The sequence below is a fragment of the Miniopterus natalensis genome, chromosome 14 (assembly GCF_054644295.1).
Source record: "Miniopterus natalensis isolate mMinNat1 chromosome 14, mMinNat1.hap1, whole genome shotgun sequence".
NCBI classification, from domain to species: Eukaryota; Metazoa; Chordata; class Mammalia; order Chiroptera; family Miniopteridae; genus Miniopterus; species Miniopterus natalensis.
Window position 1 is genome coordinate 34139562 of NC_142094.1, and position 16070 is coordinate 34155631.

A 16070-nucleotide genomic window follows, 5' to 3' on the forward strand; every position below is an offset into this window, starting at 1 on the left:
AATTCAGACTCATACATCTAACTGTCCACTCAACCTCTCTTCTAATGGCTGCCTAATGGCATCTCAAAATCAACATGCCTACAGTTGAGCTCCTCTTCTTTTTCCACAGACTTGCTGCTCCCAAGCTCAGTTAATGATGACTCTGTTCTTCCAGGTGCCCAGGCCAAAAAGCTGGGTGTCAATCATGACTCCTCATTTTTTCTCTCACAACACATTCATCTATAAACTCACCACTATTCTCTCTCGCCTAGATGCTGCAATAGCTTTTAACTGGTCTCCTTGCTTTTTCCCTTGACCCTCCTGCCAACTTGAGTGAGAGGAGTGAAATATCATAACTCAGTAACCAAGACAAATGATATTTTAATGTAATATTTTTTTAAATCTCTAATTTAAAATAGCAACATTTTAAATAAGAACAGGACCAGGCCCTGTGTTTGTACGCCTCACCTCCTTTTCTAACCTTAGTCCTAGTGCCACTTGACTCCCTTCAAAGCATTCTCAACAGTTACAGTGATTCTGTTCAAACTTAAGTAAAATTTTGTCAATCGTCTGGCTTCACACCTCAGAGCAAAGGCCAAAAAGCACTTATCACAATGCAGAAGGTCCTGCATGGCCTGGTCCACCATTATCTCCCTAACCCCAACCCCCGCTTCTCACTCACTCAGCTTCACCCTCTCCCACGGGCCTTCTCACTATTCCACCAACAAGCCAACGCGCCCCTACACTTGCCGGGCCCTCGACCTGGAATGCTCTCTCCCAAGCACATCCCTCATTAACCCACTGCTCTTCCCAAATTCACTCCATCTAGACCACACTATCTAAAATCGCATCCCCATCCCACACTTCATATTCTTCTTACACTCTTTATTTTTTGTCCTGAGAAATTATCTTAAGCACACTGTATATATTACTAATTTATTTTGTTTGTTATCTTAACCACTATATAACTCCAAAAACAACTATAAAGCTGAGATTTGGGGGGGAGAGGGGTTAGTTTTGGTCTCTGTTATACACTGTGTTTTAAAAAATACTTGGATGATAGTGGGTACTCGGTAAATAATTTCTGAATGAATAGTGATAAATACTCATGATGCTTTCCTTGAGCTCCAAAGATCTTAATGCCTGCTATGTATAGGTTTTGAATTCTTTTGCCTCAGTAAATTACATCAGGAACTACTCTTTCAAAACACAGTTGCAGGTGGAATGGGTCATTGGGGAGAAAAAGGGACATTTGTAATATTTAAAAAAAAACAAAAAACAAAACACAGTTGCCTAAGAGCTGAAGAATTCACAAGGTGCTAAATTAGATAACATATTGCAAAACCTTTGTTTCAAATTGACCAATTTTTTAAACAAAAGTTTGAACTGCATAAAAAAATATTTATCTGGGATTCAAGTTCATGCCTTAGATTAGGTCAGCATTGGGAGAGCAAGTTGTTTTTGAGAAATTAACACTGAGGATCAAGTTTCTCTAATGGCAAATTCTGAATTATATTTCCATGTTCTGATTTCCAAAGACTTGACATTATAGTAAGATGCTATACAGATTTTCTTAATAATTTCACAGTGAATCTATATGTAATCAAAAGGCCTTTCTGATGTAAAATATCTTTGATCCCTTTTGCTAATTATTAACCAAAACTAAAGATAGGTTTTGTAAATAAAACTTGTTTCACCATGAACTGTTCTCTTTTGATGAAAAAGATGAAGTTCAGCAAAGAACAAATCTACAGCTCAGCCAAAAGGCAACAGACTTTGCCTGCAAACATCTGTAAGACACTCATGACTAACCTCATTGGACCCCAAGGCCATTTATGGCCTCCCTGCTCTTCCAGATTAAATTCAGCACTGTGGGAGAGTTTGAGGGTGTCCCTATGAGAAAACAATTTCAGTAACACTTGGGAACCAGGGCAAGAGTTAGATTTTGTCTTAAAGGCTAATTTTCTTTGTAAATCTTCAAAATGCTTTTTATAGTTTTATGTTTTTTAAGAGGATTTATATATCATTTTTGTACAGGTTTCTATGACTGTATTCACCAGCAGGTTGGGATCATAAAGTGAAAACAGGTCTTGTTTTCCTCCCTCCTTGTAGTGTTCAGAGAAAGAGCATTTACACTATAAATGTGTCAATAAAGCAACATGTCCCTGTGGGGATTGCTACACATATAGCAGATCACCACTATCATAAAGATACTTTCTAATTTGTCTTAGTCAAAATACAAAGTTAAGACTTTTTTCTTTTTAAAGTTCTGCATTTTACAAAGTACAGACACAGAAACTGGTATCTTAACTAAGCCGGCTAGCCTACTGCTGGCAAAACACAATACATACCCTAAAGACAGGCAGGGCGTGGAGCTGACACACAGACAGCACTAACGAAATGCCCCTAGAGAGAATGAACGAGTGGAAACGGAATTAACCTGGGCCAGAAGCAAGCAAGAATCATTAGAAAGGGCAAGGGCAAGAATGGCCACACTGATATGAAGAGCATAAAACTGTTCTGTCCCTGTAACAGCTAATGGGTACCCTCTCTCTGGAATCTCATTCTTTCTTTCCTTTGATTTTCTAAATGATATTGAAAATATTACTTTCTACATGATGCTTGTGTATTAGTTTGGGGACTGTTTTATTCTATTATTTTAATATTACTTTAAAGCATAAAGCTGCATTTTACTGAAATGATCACCTCAGTTCTTCACTCTTTTCTTGTCACCCAGATTTTGGCTCAGTTTCTTATATTATTATTGGTTCATTCATTCTGAATCTTTCAATGACAACCAAAATCACTACAGGAAATCTCAATACATGGGACAGAAAAAATTTTAAAGGGCCTATCGTCAAATATGTTAGGTTCGCATTCGATTCAAGCCATCATAAAACATGCTTTCTCTGTGTTGGCTGAAAGAGCACATCAAGCAGAGTGAAAACCCAGCATGGGGCCTTCACTGAGTCGTTCACACTCTAACCCAGCAGGTGCGCCCCGATTACGCACATGGGAGACTTCAGAGTCTCGCACCACTATGGCCCGGAGCCCTCAGCATGGCATGTCCTTGCCCTGTAAACCTGTGAATTGGAACAACCACCACATTTGGAATGGAGTTCAAATCATGGACCCAAATAAAAAGCAGAGACCATAAAATGCTGAAACTGCATATTCATATCTACGTACAAGAACATGGACATATGTAAACTTACGTAATTTCTTAGATTTTTACGAAGGGCTTCATGTCCTCTACTGAGTGGTCTGTGTGGTATATGATCCAGATGTTAGCAGGCCCTTCCTACATCTCTCAAAAGGATCCACTGTCCTTGTTTTGTTAAAACTCAGGGGACATTTCTATTACATGAAGTACTTGATGACACCTGTATATCTGCCCGCAGTGCACTCTGTTTCAGAAATTTGTCTTTGGAGGATAGGTAGATAAATGTCTTAGTTAACACACAAAATCGATAGATGAAGCTAAAACTCTCAGGATTTTGATACCTTCTACTAGCCGACTGATTTAGTAACAGTGCCCTCTTCCCACATCTGCAAGGACCATTCTGCATATTCTTCTAATTGACAAGAGATAATTTGTGTTTGAGCATTTGGTGACATCCTCAGATCACTGGATTGAGAATTACTGATCTGCACTCTAATTGGAGAAAGGATATTACTCATTTTTTGACTTCTAACTTTCAATTGAAATTGAACGTTTTTAAAAGCTCTTCCTTAATGAGGATGTTTAACTGGCCTTGTTTGTGTGTGGCTGTTAGTTGCTCTAACCTTGATGTCTCATTTGCAGAGAATGTTTCCTACAGATGTCCTTCATGAAAAGGACAAGTTTGGTCTTGGCAACAGCAATTTACTTAATTTATCTTAAATTTGGTTTCAGTGAGCAACCCTAATTAACCTGATTTTTTGCTGATAATCACTCTCAATGGAATCAAATCACAAATCCGGGGATGGATTGAGCGGCACCCAGAAGGAAGCAGCCCTTCGCGCACTGGTCCAGCGCACAGGATATAGCTTGGTCCAGGTAGGAACTTCTTATGACGTCTGCTGAGACCCACAGAATTCAGTGATGATACATTGAATTCACAGTGGAAATATTAGTGGTCCTAAGATGCAAAATGGGGTCAGTAATATAACTCTTTAGATGGATGTTCCTTCCCAGTGGGGGAGGAAGTTGCATCATTTCAATTTTGTAGATGATGCCGCAGGTGATGTTCTTTCTACTCTGGGTTATCAGCTCAACCTTAACTTGTCTTTTGAAAGTGGAATCAGTGTTCATAGTCATAGAGATTTTCACAGTTTTTAAAGGCAGTATTATATGAAAAGGCAGCTGGAATTTGCCACCCAAAGCCGTTGGGGGGTAGAGCCAAACCAGTGTTTCAAGAATTATCAGAGAACAAACTATCCAGGCACTAGCCTTAGTTTCATTGCAGATGTAGGAGGACTTATAGTTGTGGGGTCCAAGGACTGACCATTTGGTCAGCCTAGCTGTTCCAGTTATTTCTCATAACATTTACTCAAAAGTTTAGGATAATATAATAAGTTTTCTCCATGCCCGTCATTTTGGGGGAAAAATACTCTAACTTGTCTATTCATAGATGTTGGTTGTTAAAAATTATCTGTATATAATTGTCTTTATGATGACTTCCTTTAAGAGAGCTTTTGCTATATGAAAAAGCAAACTGGTATCAGACACATAAATGATGCTATTTGAAGATACAATGTTCCTCTTTTTACAGTAAGGCAAAGTATTATAATTCTCAGTGATTTGATTGTCCTTCACCCGTATCATTTTTCAACTTAACCAAATCTGTGTATTATTACGAATACCAGTGTCACAGAACTGGGATCCCACCCTGCAGTGTGGCTTCACAAGCTGGGTTTTTAGCCTCCAAACTGTTCTGCTAAATTACATTCCCACTGGACCCCTAGAGAGAAGCTGACTGCGCAGGGCCTAACATGCCACGGCAGGGCATTCAGGATTTACCCTTTGCTTAAAGGGATGTTATTAAAGGGTTCTAAGCTGGGAACGACTTATAAGGATTCCTCTGGCTGGTTGGGGAGAATGGGCCACTGGGAGTCAAGAATTCACACAGGAGACCAGCTATGGACTCACATGGTATTCTAGGTCAGGCCCGGGCTGGTGGCATTCTTTCACTTAATCTTCTCAGTTCTGTGAGGTGGGTATTGGTGGCCACATTTTATAGATGGGGAGAAAGTTAGGGATTTGGAAGCTTCAAAGACCTTAGATCTAGTGCCATTTCTGTCCAGTATTTGATTCAGCAGAATTTCCGAATCCAGTTCTTATATTTTTGGATATTTAATGGTACCTTAAACTCATGTATTCTCTCACTGTGAGGGAGAGACTACCCTATTTTACAAATGAAGTAACCAAGGCTCAGAGGGCTAGAACTTGTCTATTTGACCCCACCCTTCTGAGTTTCTGCAGGATCCCATGTGCCCCTGCTCCCCTCCTGTCTCCCTGATTGTGTGACTCCAAGGACAAAACCTTTTAGTGGCACATTACCGTTTAGATATTTCATGCTCCACGACACTGAATCTGGAGCCCTCCAGTCCCCAGACGGCCCTTACCCTATGTTTGGTCCCTCAGTCTACCTGGGAAACTTCTCATTTTCCAAGCCAAGCCTGTACTGCCCGTCATATCCTTTCTTGTCTGGTTAGCCGAGTGCTTCCTTGTCGGTGTTCCCACAGAATCTTCTCACAGGCCTTGAGCAGACTGTAACTGACAGAGCACATGTGGCCCTCCTCTGCGAGCGCGGGAGACCCACTGGCACAGAGTTTTCCTATGGTGGGCATTCTGCCTGTGTGGACTGGCTGCCGGTGGAGGGCTCCCTGGGGTTGGCCTGGCTCTGGGGAGCAGGAAGGAGCCTTTCGTCCAGCTCTGTGGGTTGTACTCTGCCATCCACACCCTTGGTCTGGGCACTAATATGTCTTTTACTGTTATTTTTTAAAAATATGTCTTTATTGATTTCAGAGAGAGGAAGGGAGAGGGAGAGAGAGGGAAACATCAGTGATGAGAGAGTCATTGATCAGCTGCCTCCTGCATGCCCCCTACTGGGGATCGAGCCCACAACCTGAGCATGTGCCCTGAATGGGAATTGAACCACGATCTCCTGGATCCTAGGTCGATGCTCAACCGCTGAGCCACGCCAGCTGGGCATATCTTGTACTTTTAAAACATTCCTGGAACCTCTTTTAAAACATTTCTGGAACCTCTTTCTTCCTTGCTGTTTTTTTGAGGTCCAAGAGGATCCCTGCTGTTTTCTCTTTTGTGTTTGTACATTGTGTCTAACAATAAAGCAAGTGGGGGAAAAAATCAGCCAGTTGAGTGGCATGTGGGAAGGGCCTGGGTGTGTCTGAGCCTCCTGGGACTAAGGACAGTACTGCAACTCAGGGTAGTACTGATTCTGTCTTCTGCCTGGGAGACCAAATCCACACCTGCAGTTAAGTGACATGCTTGTCTTGTTCAATGATGCTTACTAGGTCCCAGGCCCTCTTCTGGATACAGGACTTATAAGCAGAAAGGAGATGGACTGTTAAAAGTTCCCTCCTCCCATCCCAGCTCCCTTCAGGGTTACAACTGAGGAAAAGGAAAGTAGTGTCCCATGTCACTCGGACCCCCTCCCCAGCTACCCTGGCCCTGACACAACAACACTTGGCCTTTACCGAAGTGTTGACAATAACCTGGAAGAACAGCAAACTGTTCATCAGAAGGAGAGTTCATAAATTCTGGTAAATTTATGTAGTGAGTATAAAACAGTAGACTGAAAATGAATAAACTAGAACCACTGGAGCGATGAATGAAAATCAGAAACATGGTGGAGTAAAAGAAAGCAAACCATGTAAAATATACACAGTGTGATACCAACTGTATGAAGTTTAAATACGTGCAATACGTGCTATACCCCTTAGAGATGTGAGCATTGGGCGTAAAATAATAAAGAGAAGAAAAAAATTACTGTGATAGGAACCTGTGAGAGCCGGCTTCTCTCTCCGCCTGAGTTGGCCGCTCCCCACGGGGCCCACCGTGGGGCTCAGCTCCTTGACCCTGTCTGCATATCTTCGCGTATTTAAAGTATAGTCACAGGAGCTCATGACTGGTGAGATCATGGCAATTCATGGCTTGGCGCCGGCTGGAAAGAGCTATTAGATTTTTAATACTTAATAAAAGTCAAATTATTCTAGATGTTTTTACCTCCAAATTTAATGCACTTCAAAATTAACGACTGATTGAAAAATTTTTGTGCAGCCTTCTACCACATAAAGTGGTATTTTATAATTCATAGAGAAAATTCTATAGAGTCCACAGTCTATAAAACCGATATCCTCAGAATAGTTTTTTTTCATCTGATCAGTACAGTTGAATAGTGGGGATTTTTTCCTTTTTATAATCAACACTTACATAGATGTTATAAATTCAAATATTGTTGTTAAATCAGTATTTTTTTTAAACTTCTTTGTATCTGAAACATTCATGCAAAGACAGTGGTAGTGGAAAACAATTAAACCCTTTGAAAAGCAATTTGTCGATATTTATATGAGTATTGCCCCTCTGTACATAAATGTCTAATAATCCAAAATGTAATGATAGAAGTGTACAGAAACCTGTCTAGTCTGGCATTATTAATAATACCTCAATATATCAAACCTAAATGTATAAAAGGAAGGAAATCATTAAATAAGGTATGAATATATAACCAGTACATTCAACAAGCAGAATTTTATGAGAAACAATCCTAAAACAATATAAATTGTCCATTTAATTTTATTCGGGGCTCTGGTTCTTTCTTTTGCCCCAGATAAAACTCAGGGCAAGTTTCATGACTTTTCTGGTAACTTTCAGATAATAAAAGAATCTCCACTAAATAATTAGGGCCAGTCCAGTATAATAAAAACAACTTCATTCAAAGGTACAGCCATTTCCCTTTCCCCACTATGTCGAGGTGGAGTGCGATTTCTTTCCTCTATGCTTTTAGAAGCATGGTTTTCTATCCCAGTCCGCTAACTATACCCCCTGACTCAGAGCTGAAGTAGAAGGGAGGGGTAAAAGCAAAGGGAAAGGGGACAGAAAAGTTCTGAGCTTGACTGATGTTGGCATTAGGCTCTCTGGGCCTGGCAGGTATTGAAGCTCATGGGAGACTTTGTAGGATCCTCAGAGACATCGTTAATTCTGTGGCGGGGATCTCTCATCCGGCTACACTCTCCTCTGGCTGGCCACTGTCCTGCATCAGCCTCCTCTGCAGAGCTTTTGAAACTCTAAGCAGCGCTCTTGGAGAAGATAGAAGATAACCCCAGATTCGAAAATATAGCCAAACTCTGCATCCTGGAAACACACACACACACTCTCTGACCCAGCAAACTTTAGAAGCCCGGGTGACACAAAGGAACCAGCTCTTCTCTCCAAAATCAAAGCAGAAGGCCGACCGGCTGCCCACCAGGAGGTGTCCCAGCAGTGAGCTAGACCCACCAGCCTAGCGTGGCCCAGATGCAGGGAACCTACCAAGCTCTGAGTGGCTTCCTCCTACCCCTCTCCCCTGTCTTAGGTAAACTGAGAAGCGCCTTGCAATTCCTACCCTTTAGGGGTAACTAGGATTCACAACACACCAGCAGTGGTCTCCAAATATCTTTGAATAAACTCCAAAAACTCCTCTCAACCTCTTCAGTCTCATTTCTAAACTGCAGTGTAGAAGGAGGCAGTGGGATGTTCAGTTAAGAATGTAAAACAAACAGTTTTCTCTACCTTTTGTCCTGTTTGGTGGTCCAGTGACTTGGTTTCCTATCCAGACAAGAGTCCAAAGGAAACTGACTTTATCTTAGAATTCTGTTACAAATGAAATTGTAGTCAGTCAGTAAGTGATCATTTAAAACAGTCTGCAGGACAGAAAATTCTAACATTATTACAGCTATGTAAAAAACTTACAAAATAATGTTTTTTTAAAGAGACTCAAACAGCAATGGAGATCCTTTTACAAACCTAATGTTGTGCTTTAAGAACATTGGCATTATAAAGGAAAAATACCAATAGGGCTATGTTTCCTTTATAGTTTAAAATGTTTTCAGATAAAATACCCCTAAAAATACATGCTCAATCTGTATATTACTTTGATCTTATATGTTTAATTACATTGAGAAAATGTTAATAAGGATTTAGATCACACATTAATAATAACGACAAAATAATAGTAAACATTTATTGGGCACTTATGTTCTAATTGCTTTATGTATATTAATTCATTTAATCCTTAAAACAGCACCATGAGGTAACTACTATGATCGCCTTCAATTTCCAGATAAGGAAAGCAAGACACAGGAGGTTAGGTAACGTGCCCAAGATTTAAAGGCTATAATTTCAATGCTACCAGCCAAAATTTCTGAGAAGATTTACAAAACCAAGAGCTGCTAAAATGTTATCTTTAAGATTACATTTTTAGAGGTGAGCTTATTAGGCGATTTAAAAAATATTTTCTTTTGAGTCTAAACTTGTAACATGATTCACTTTAAATAATACATATTTGTTAGCAGGATGCCTATTAGATCAGAAATTCTCCAATAATGTAGAAAGCTAAAATTCTAAAACCTAGTTATCTAGATCTATAGCCTCTAATCAAGATGTAAATATGTACATGACTCGGTTCAATCACTTTGAATAAATTGGAAAGTCTCTACTGATCTTTGCGGCAAAATACTGAAAATCATCCAAGACTTCAAATCAGAGACTGATAGAGACTGGTCTCTACCATGTACAAGTTCTATGATTTTGAAAAGTCCTTTAGCCACTCTAGCGCTTAATTTCGTACAAGATTGACTAGGACATACTCCTACTCTATAAGCCACGATTTTGTGTTTCTAGTATCTGCTCAGGCTAATCATTGGTCAGCAGGCTGTACTAACTGGAAGAGAAGACCAACATGTATTGAAACACAGCCTCAAATTCTTTGCAATTTAGGGAACATCCTTTAGCCTTCTCAATACTTCAGTCTTCCTACTCTGGATTACAGGAAAGATTAATATTATTATTTTAAAGGGGGGGGCATCATCAGGTTTACTTTTTTTAAAAATCTCTGTACAAAAATGAAAATAAACATCTTAATACAATTCAGGGAGCATACCCATAAAAATGATTATTTCAAAGTTTATGGTATTTTCTAAGTTAGGGTTTGAAAGAATTATTTCTGTCATAACTTTGTAGTCTGATATTGAATTTGAATACTTGCAAAACAAGAATTTTCAAAAAAAACAGTGGGTGACTAATTTGTGCTCTCTTATCACTAGCAAGACAAATACAGCTGTCAAAAATAGAATTTCTCAGGTTACTTAATAACATGAGCCAGTCTGTTATATGGCAACTGATACAACAATACCTACTTGTTTGAAACTACACTTTGTGATATCAGTTTTAAATAACTGCATATTTTTGGATATTGAAGCTGAAAAATTTTTATCAAATTACTTTGGAAAATAAAATAAACAATGCAATTCCCTGCAAATAGTAGTCATTTAATAAGTATCATTGATAAAAATTGTGTTGCCCTGGCCAGAGTGGCTCAGTTGGTTAGACTTCATCCCCTGCACCTAAAGGTTGCCGGCTCAATCCCCCATCAGGGCACATGCCAGGGCTGCAAGCTTGATCCCCAGTAGGGAGCAAGCAGGAGGCAGTCGATGGATGTTTTGCTCTCACATTAATGTTTCCCTCTCTCTCCCTCTCCCTTCTTCTCTCTAAAAAAATCAGTAAAAAATATTTTTTAAAAATTGTGTGATGTTGACAAGTTAACTTTCAACTTCATAGCTGCCTTATGCCACATAGAAAAGTTTTGGAAGTAAGTATGCTGCAAAGTTACCTTGCAAAAAGTCTTTATGTCCAGGCAATTTAATTATGTGTGGTGCTCTCTTTCCCTACTTTTTAACTATTAATTGTACTTCCTAGATTTTCTAAAACTAGCATATATTTCTTTGAGAGTCAAAGAAAAAAAATCACATTGTGATTATTCTTTCCTCAAGAATTCATCAGTGATGTGAGTCAAAAACTCTGACAGATGATGTTCCTTCCATCTGAAATCTTCTCCTTAAAACTAGGCAAAGGGAAAGGGGGATAAGGGATAGGTGGAGTGGGCAAAGGTGGGGAGATGGGGACAGAAAGAGACTTTGCTTGGGGTGATGGGTGCACAATGCAGTGTGCAGATGACGTTTTACTGAGTTGCACACTTGAAACCTGTATGCTTTTGTGAACCAATGTCACACCAATAAATTCAATTAAAAAAACCAGGCAAAAAGATTTTTTTATGTTTTTATTGATTTTAGAGAGAATTGAAAGGAGAGGGGAAGAGAGAGAGAGAGAGAGAGAGAAACATAGATGTGAAAGAGAAACATCAATCAGTTGCTTCCAAATGCACCCTGAGGGGACTGAGCTCGCAACCTGGCATGGGCCCCAACTGCGACTTGAACTGGTGACCTTTCAGTGCAAGGTGCAACACTCAACCAGCTGAGGTAACCGGGCCAGGGTGCAAATAGATTTTTTTATAGATGTGCATTTTCAGAAAACTTTCCGCCCAGTGTGGAAAGTTTATATTAACTGTAAATCTACTACAACTAAAGCTAAATATGTATTTAATAAGCATCAACCTAAAGTAGCCCAAATATTTTTTCAAAGTAAACTCAGGATACTTATATATAATTTTAAATATTTAAAATATGGTGTAAATTAGCACTGTTTGTCCAATTACCCTATTGATAATCTATTTTCTAAAAATCATCACAACACAATAAATTTTGTGAGTATGATAGTGCCATTCCTTTCTTAATCCAGTGGTTGTCCTTGATAAACTTAATCGGTTTTTTGTTTTTGTTTTTCTGTTTTGTTCCCTTACTCCCTATTATTGAACACAATGCATTGGTGTTAGGCCTTGACATTATGCATGTAAAGTAGTTGCACTGAGAATGAATTTATCCAAAATTTAAAATGACAACATAAGACTGCATTAAATGATGAGTACAGATGTGGTTGCTACCTTTCTGCTTAGAGGCATAAAACTGATCATACTCTTTGACCTAAAGTATGAGGATAAATATTTAGGCATAAGGATGCTCATAATAGTGAAATTTATAATGTTTAAATATTAAACATATCCTAAATGTCCAATAAAATATTTCCAGTTACATAAATTATGATCACCCTTATATTTCCAAATTATATAGTCATGTCAAACTCTGATTTCAAGCAAAGACATGGGGAAATGTCTAAATTTTAATATTTACTTAAAATCAGAAAACTATAAATGCTTCCAAATATTTAGGCTAATCCATAGTTTTTAAAGAAAATTCCTTATTACTGCTTAACCAAAATATTTGTAAAATGCACAACACCTTTGAGCAGTGAAGACAGTATCTATTAATTTCAAAGATCCAGTAAGATTCACAGCAGATAAGTAAGAAAAATAGTGGGGCTCATCCTTCTTTTCCTCTTTTTCTTGGCCATCAGCCTCAACTCCCTCAAACCAGGAACTAAATAGCCATTAATTCCTACACTTCAAATTTTGCTTTCTATGCATGTTCTCTTACGTGGAGTTTCAGTGCAACCACATTATTTTATTCTAATATATTCAATTCCTCAATGAATATGTACAAGTCATAGGTACAAAGGATGATGCTAGATCAACATAAATCTGATTAGGATACACTCGCCTCTTCTAAGGGTGCCCCAAATTAAGTTAAATCCCCCATCTCCCTGGTTGGTTGCTTTAGTAACTTTATGTAAGCATTTCTCACACTGCAATTTTTCTCCTACAAATAATGCAATAAAAATAAGTAACTTAGGACTTCAGTGTTTACAATGGGCTTCATCTAGATTAGCTCAGCAAGAGGCACAGACATTCTTTTCAACCACCACACAAAAAGCCTCGGGGCAGAAATAGGAATTTGACTTCACGGTAAAATATAGCTCCTGGGTCCTATGTTTTCTTCTATTGCCTGTTCTCACCACCTGCTTATGTCCCTGCTATCCAAGGACTTAGGTCACTCACCAAGTGCATGAATACGGGTTCTTTAAATAGGGAGACTAAGCATGAGAACAGGATGGGATGAGCAGATCATCACAGGCACGTGTTTCCCTAAGCTTATAGCCCCAGCCACTCACAGGCCAACTTTGCTTGAAAGCTCTTAAGAAGCCTTGCTTCTACTAGCCGGAAATGCCAGTGTGGTGTGGAGGACTCCAAATGAAGGGACAGTCCTGTGAATGCTTCTGTGGGAAATGTGTGTGCCTGGCATGTGACAGGAACTGCAGCATCCCAAGAAATAGAAATACATTGCAGAAGCTATGTGCCAACAGCAATGAACTTCTCAGCTAGCCTAATTGAGAGTTAGTTTTACATGAGGTCTTCAATATAAAGTTCAATATCTTTGTAAACTATTTGGTTTCTCTAAAACTAGAGGCACATAAGGTTTTCTATTTTATCAGCCTAAAAACTCAGTGTGAACTCCATGACTCAAAAACACAGAAGCATGGACAGCCCTTTTGGACTTTAGACTTTGCTTGCAGGCAACTTCAGGATTTTTTAAATTGTTACCTCTCTGTTTAATAGGGTTCAGCAACCAAAAATAAGCAACTCTTCATCTCAGAACCTGAAAGCTTACCATTGGGAGATGCAAAGATAGCTTCTAACACAGACTAAGAAGAAAAACAGTGAGATCACAGAGCCATACAATTAAGTACGTGCAAGAACTTCAACTCTGATCTTTTTTAACATTGTTTCAGAGGTGCCTGGAGAGAGCTGAGATGAGGTTACACGGCATTAAATAACTGAATTTCATACTGGGAAAATTATTCCACTTTCAGTTCTGTTTCAAATACTTAGATAAGAAAAGTTAGTGGTTGGAAGTATGCCTTAAGTACCTCTCCAGCTCCTGCTAAGCCTTTTGAACACAGAGAGCACAAGACTGTCTAGGCAGAATTTAATCATGATTTCCTGCTTTTGTAATTGCTTTTATAATTACTTTCCATTTGTGGGAAATGATGCTGATACTCTATTTATAAGAATGATATATATTTTCTTTACTGCATAAGTTTCTTTAAGAAAGTGAATCAATTCAAGCACAGTCATTAAGTAGTTAATGAAATAGGTGTTAATTGGATGTGCAATTAAAGGTACACTGATTTTTAAAATTCCTATAATATTTCCTGTAAGGATCCTATTGACTAACTCACAAAACATGGAATAAAAATTTTTCTACATTTTAATATGGTGTCAAAATCTGCCTCCCTTTCACAGGCATCCTAACACCCTCACAAGGCCTTTGCAATCACTGGCATCCATAGTGCATATGCCTTGCAAATATTGTAGGAAAAAAGCTAATAAGGGTAATGCCAACTTCCACGGTATGTAAATTAAATAAATTCTGCTTTCTAAAAATTCCCAGTCTAAAATAGATTTACCAACATGAAGTCAGTGATCCTAATAGGATGTGAAGGTGAACAAACTAATTACACCAAACAGGTAGTTATCTATTATAGAGAATTTAAATATGAATATTCCCTATAGCCCTGTCTACTGTCCTCAGGCAATAAAAATGTCACAAGCAGAATCAAGATAAAAATCACATCTAATAATCCTTTGAGGACACCTTATTTAAGGTCCTTTAGATTTGCCTTGAACCCTATCACATGAGACATATAGGTGGTACGCAGATGGAAAGTCATAATAATAATGTCTAATAAAGATTTTTATTTACTCTTACAAACCAACAACTGGGAAAATACACTGTTAATTCATGAACTGCAATAGACACTGTCCAGAGAGGCATTCCCAATGCATCAGCATCAACTGGGAGAATAGTCCATCCACAGGTGTTTGCCATAGAACCACTGTTCTGAGCATGGCCCTGGTGCCTGGCACACTTACGAAGGTGAGAAGGTCTGGATATATTGCCCAGCACCTGAGAGAACGAGTACAGAAATAAATACATAGTCATTGGAAAATGGATAGGAGACCACCTAAAAGCAGTTTAGGAAGGGAAGATACACGGTTTCTCCCCTCTTGGCAAGAAAAAAAACAAACAACTAAAGAGAACCACATAGATGATTGCAGATTTAGAATATAAAATTTCCAAAGAACCATTAAAGGAATTGAAATTACTACTCATAAAAATAAAAATAAAAAGACTGAGTGAGGGTTCATTCCTTGACGTCCTTCTAGGTCATGAATGAACTCATTTATGGGAGACAACAAACCATCAGATCTCCGTGTTTGGTGAAGTTGAATAAGAAAGTAGGTGTAACACATAACATGTAGAATTTTGAGGCTGGTAACCATGAAAAGTCATTATGACTTTTGAACAGCATATACGCCATGAAGTTTACCAGATCAAGAATCTTAGGACCTTTGTTCTAGTGTCATCTGCAATAAATTAAGCCAGTGTGACTTCAGATAACTCACATAATTTCTCTGGACTCAGTTTCCTCATCGGTACAATGAGAATATTGGGTTAATATAAAAACAAGAGAAAAACAATGTCGAGAATACAAGCATGGACTCAGGACTCAAGAAAGTCTTTGTCACTTACTATTTATACAAATCTGGACACATTCTGTGCCTTGGAATCCTCACCTATCAATCAAAAGTAAGTAGTACCATCCACACTGGTTTGTTGAGAAGATAATGAGAATTAATACATGTAAAGCACTTAGCACAGTGCCCAACTCAGTTAGGATTAGCTGTTGTTTCAGCAGGGTGTTTTGCATTTTGTTTTTGGGGTGTTTTTGTGTGTGCATATGTTTTGCTGCTACTACTATTATGTGCAAATAGTAGAAGCTAATTTTAGCTGATTAAACAGAAAGGGAGTTTATTAAAAGGATACTAGTTCACAGAAACTTTTTATTTAAAAAACTAGATTCGAGGGTAAGCCTTTAGGAATGAACCCCAAATGTCACAAATCTAAAACAATATGAAAATGCATCTACAGTCATGAATGCTCAAAACTCAAGTTTGCACCATTACAATTTCTGCACCAGAACTTAGTTTTCCTTTACTGCAACTATGACTGTCCCAGCTGCAATGGAAGCTGGA

The 16070-nt window shown here is 38.6% G+C and overlaps 1 protein-coding gene across 1 annotated transcript in view; it reads left to right on the forward strand.

Moving 5' to 3' along the window:
• The window catches only part of A1CF (APOBEC1 complementation factor), a 113511-nt gene that overhangs the window by 66707 nt on the left and 30734 nt on the right, over window positions 1-16070 (forward strand). Inside the window, exon 3 of the mRNA XM_016220737.2 lies at window positions 3875-4018. Within this exon, the coding sequence (XP_016076223.2) occupies window positions 3920-4018 (99 nt within the window). The 5' untranslated portion in view covers window positions 3875-3919. The remainder of the gene's footprint in view (window positions 1-3874; window positions 4019-16070) is intronic.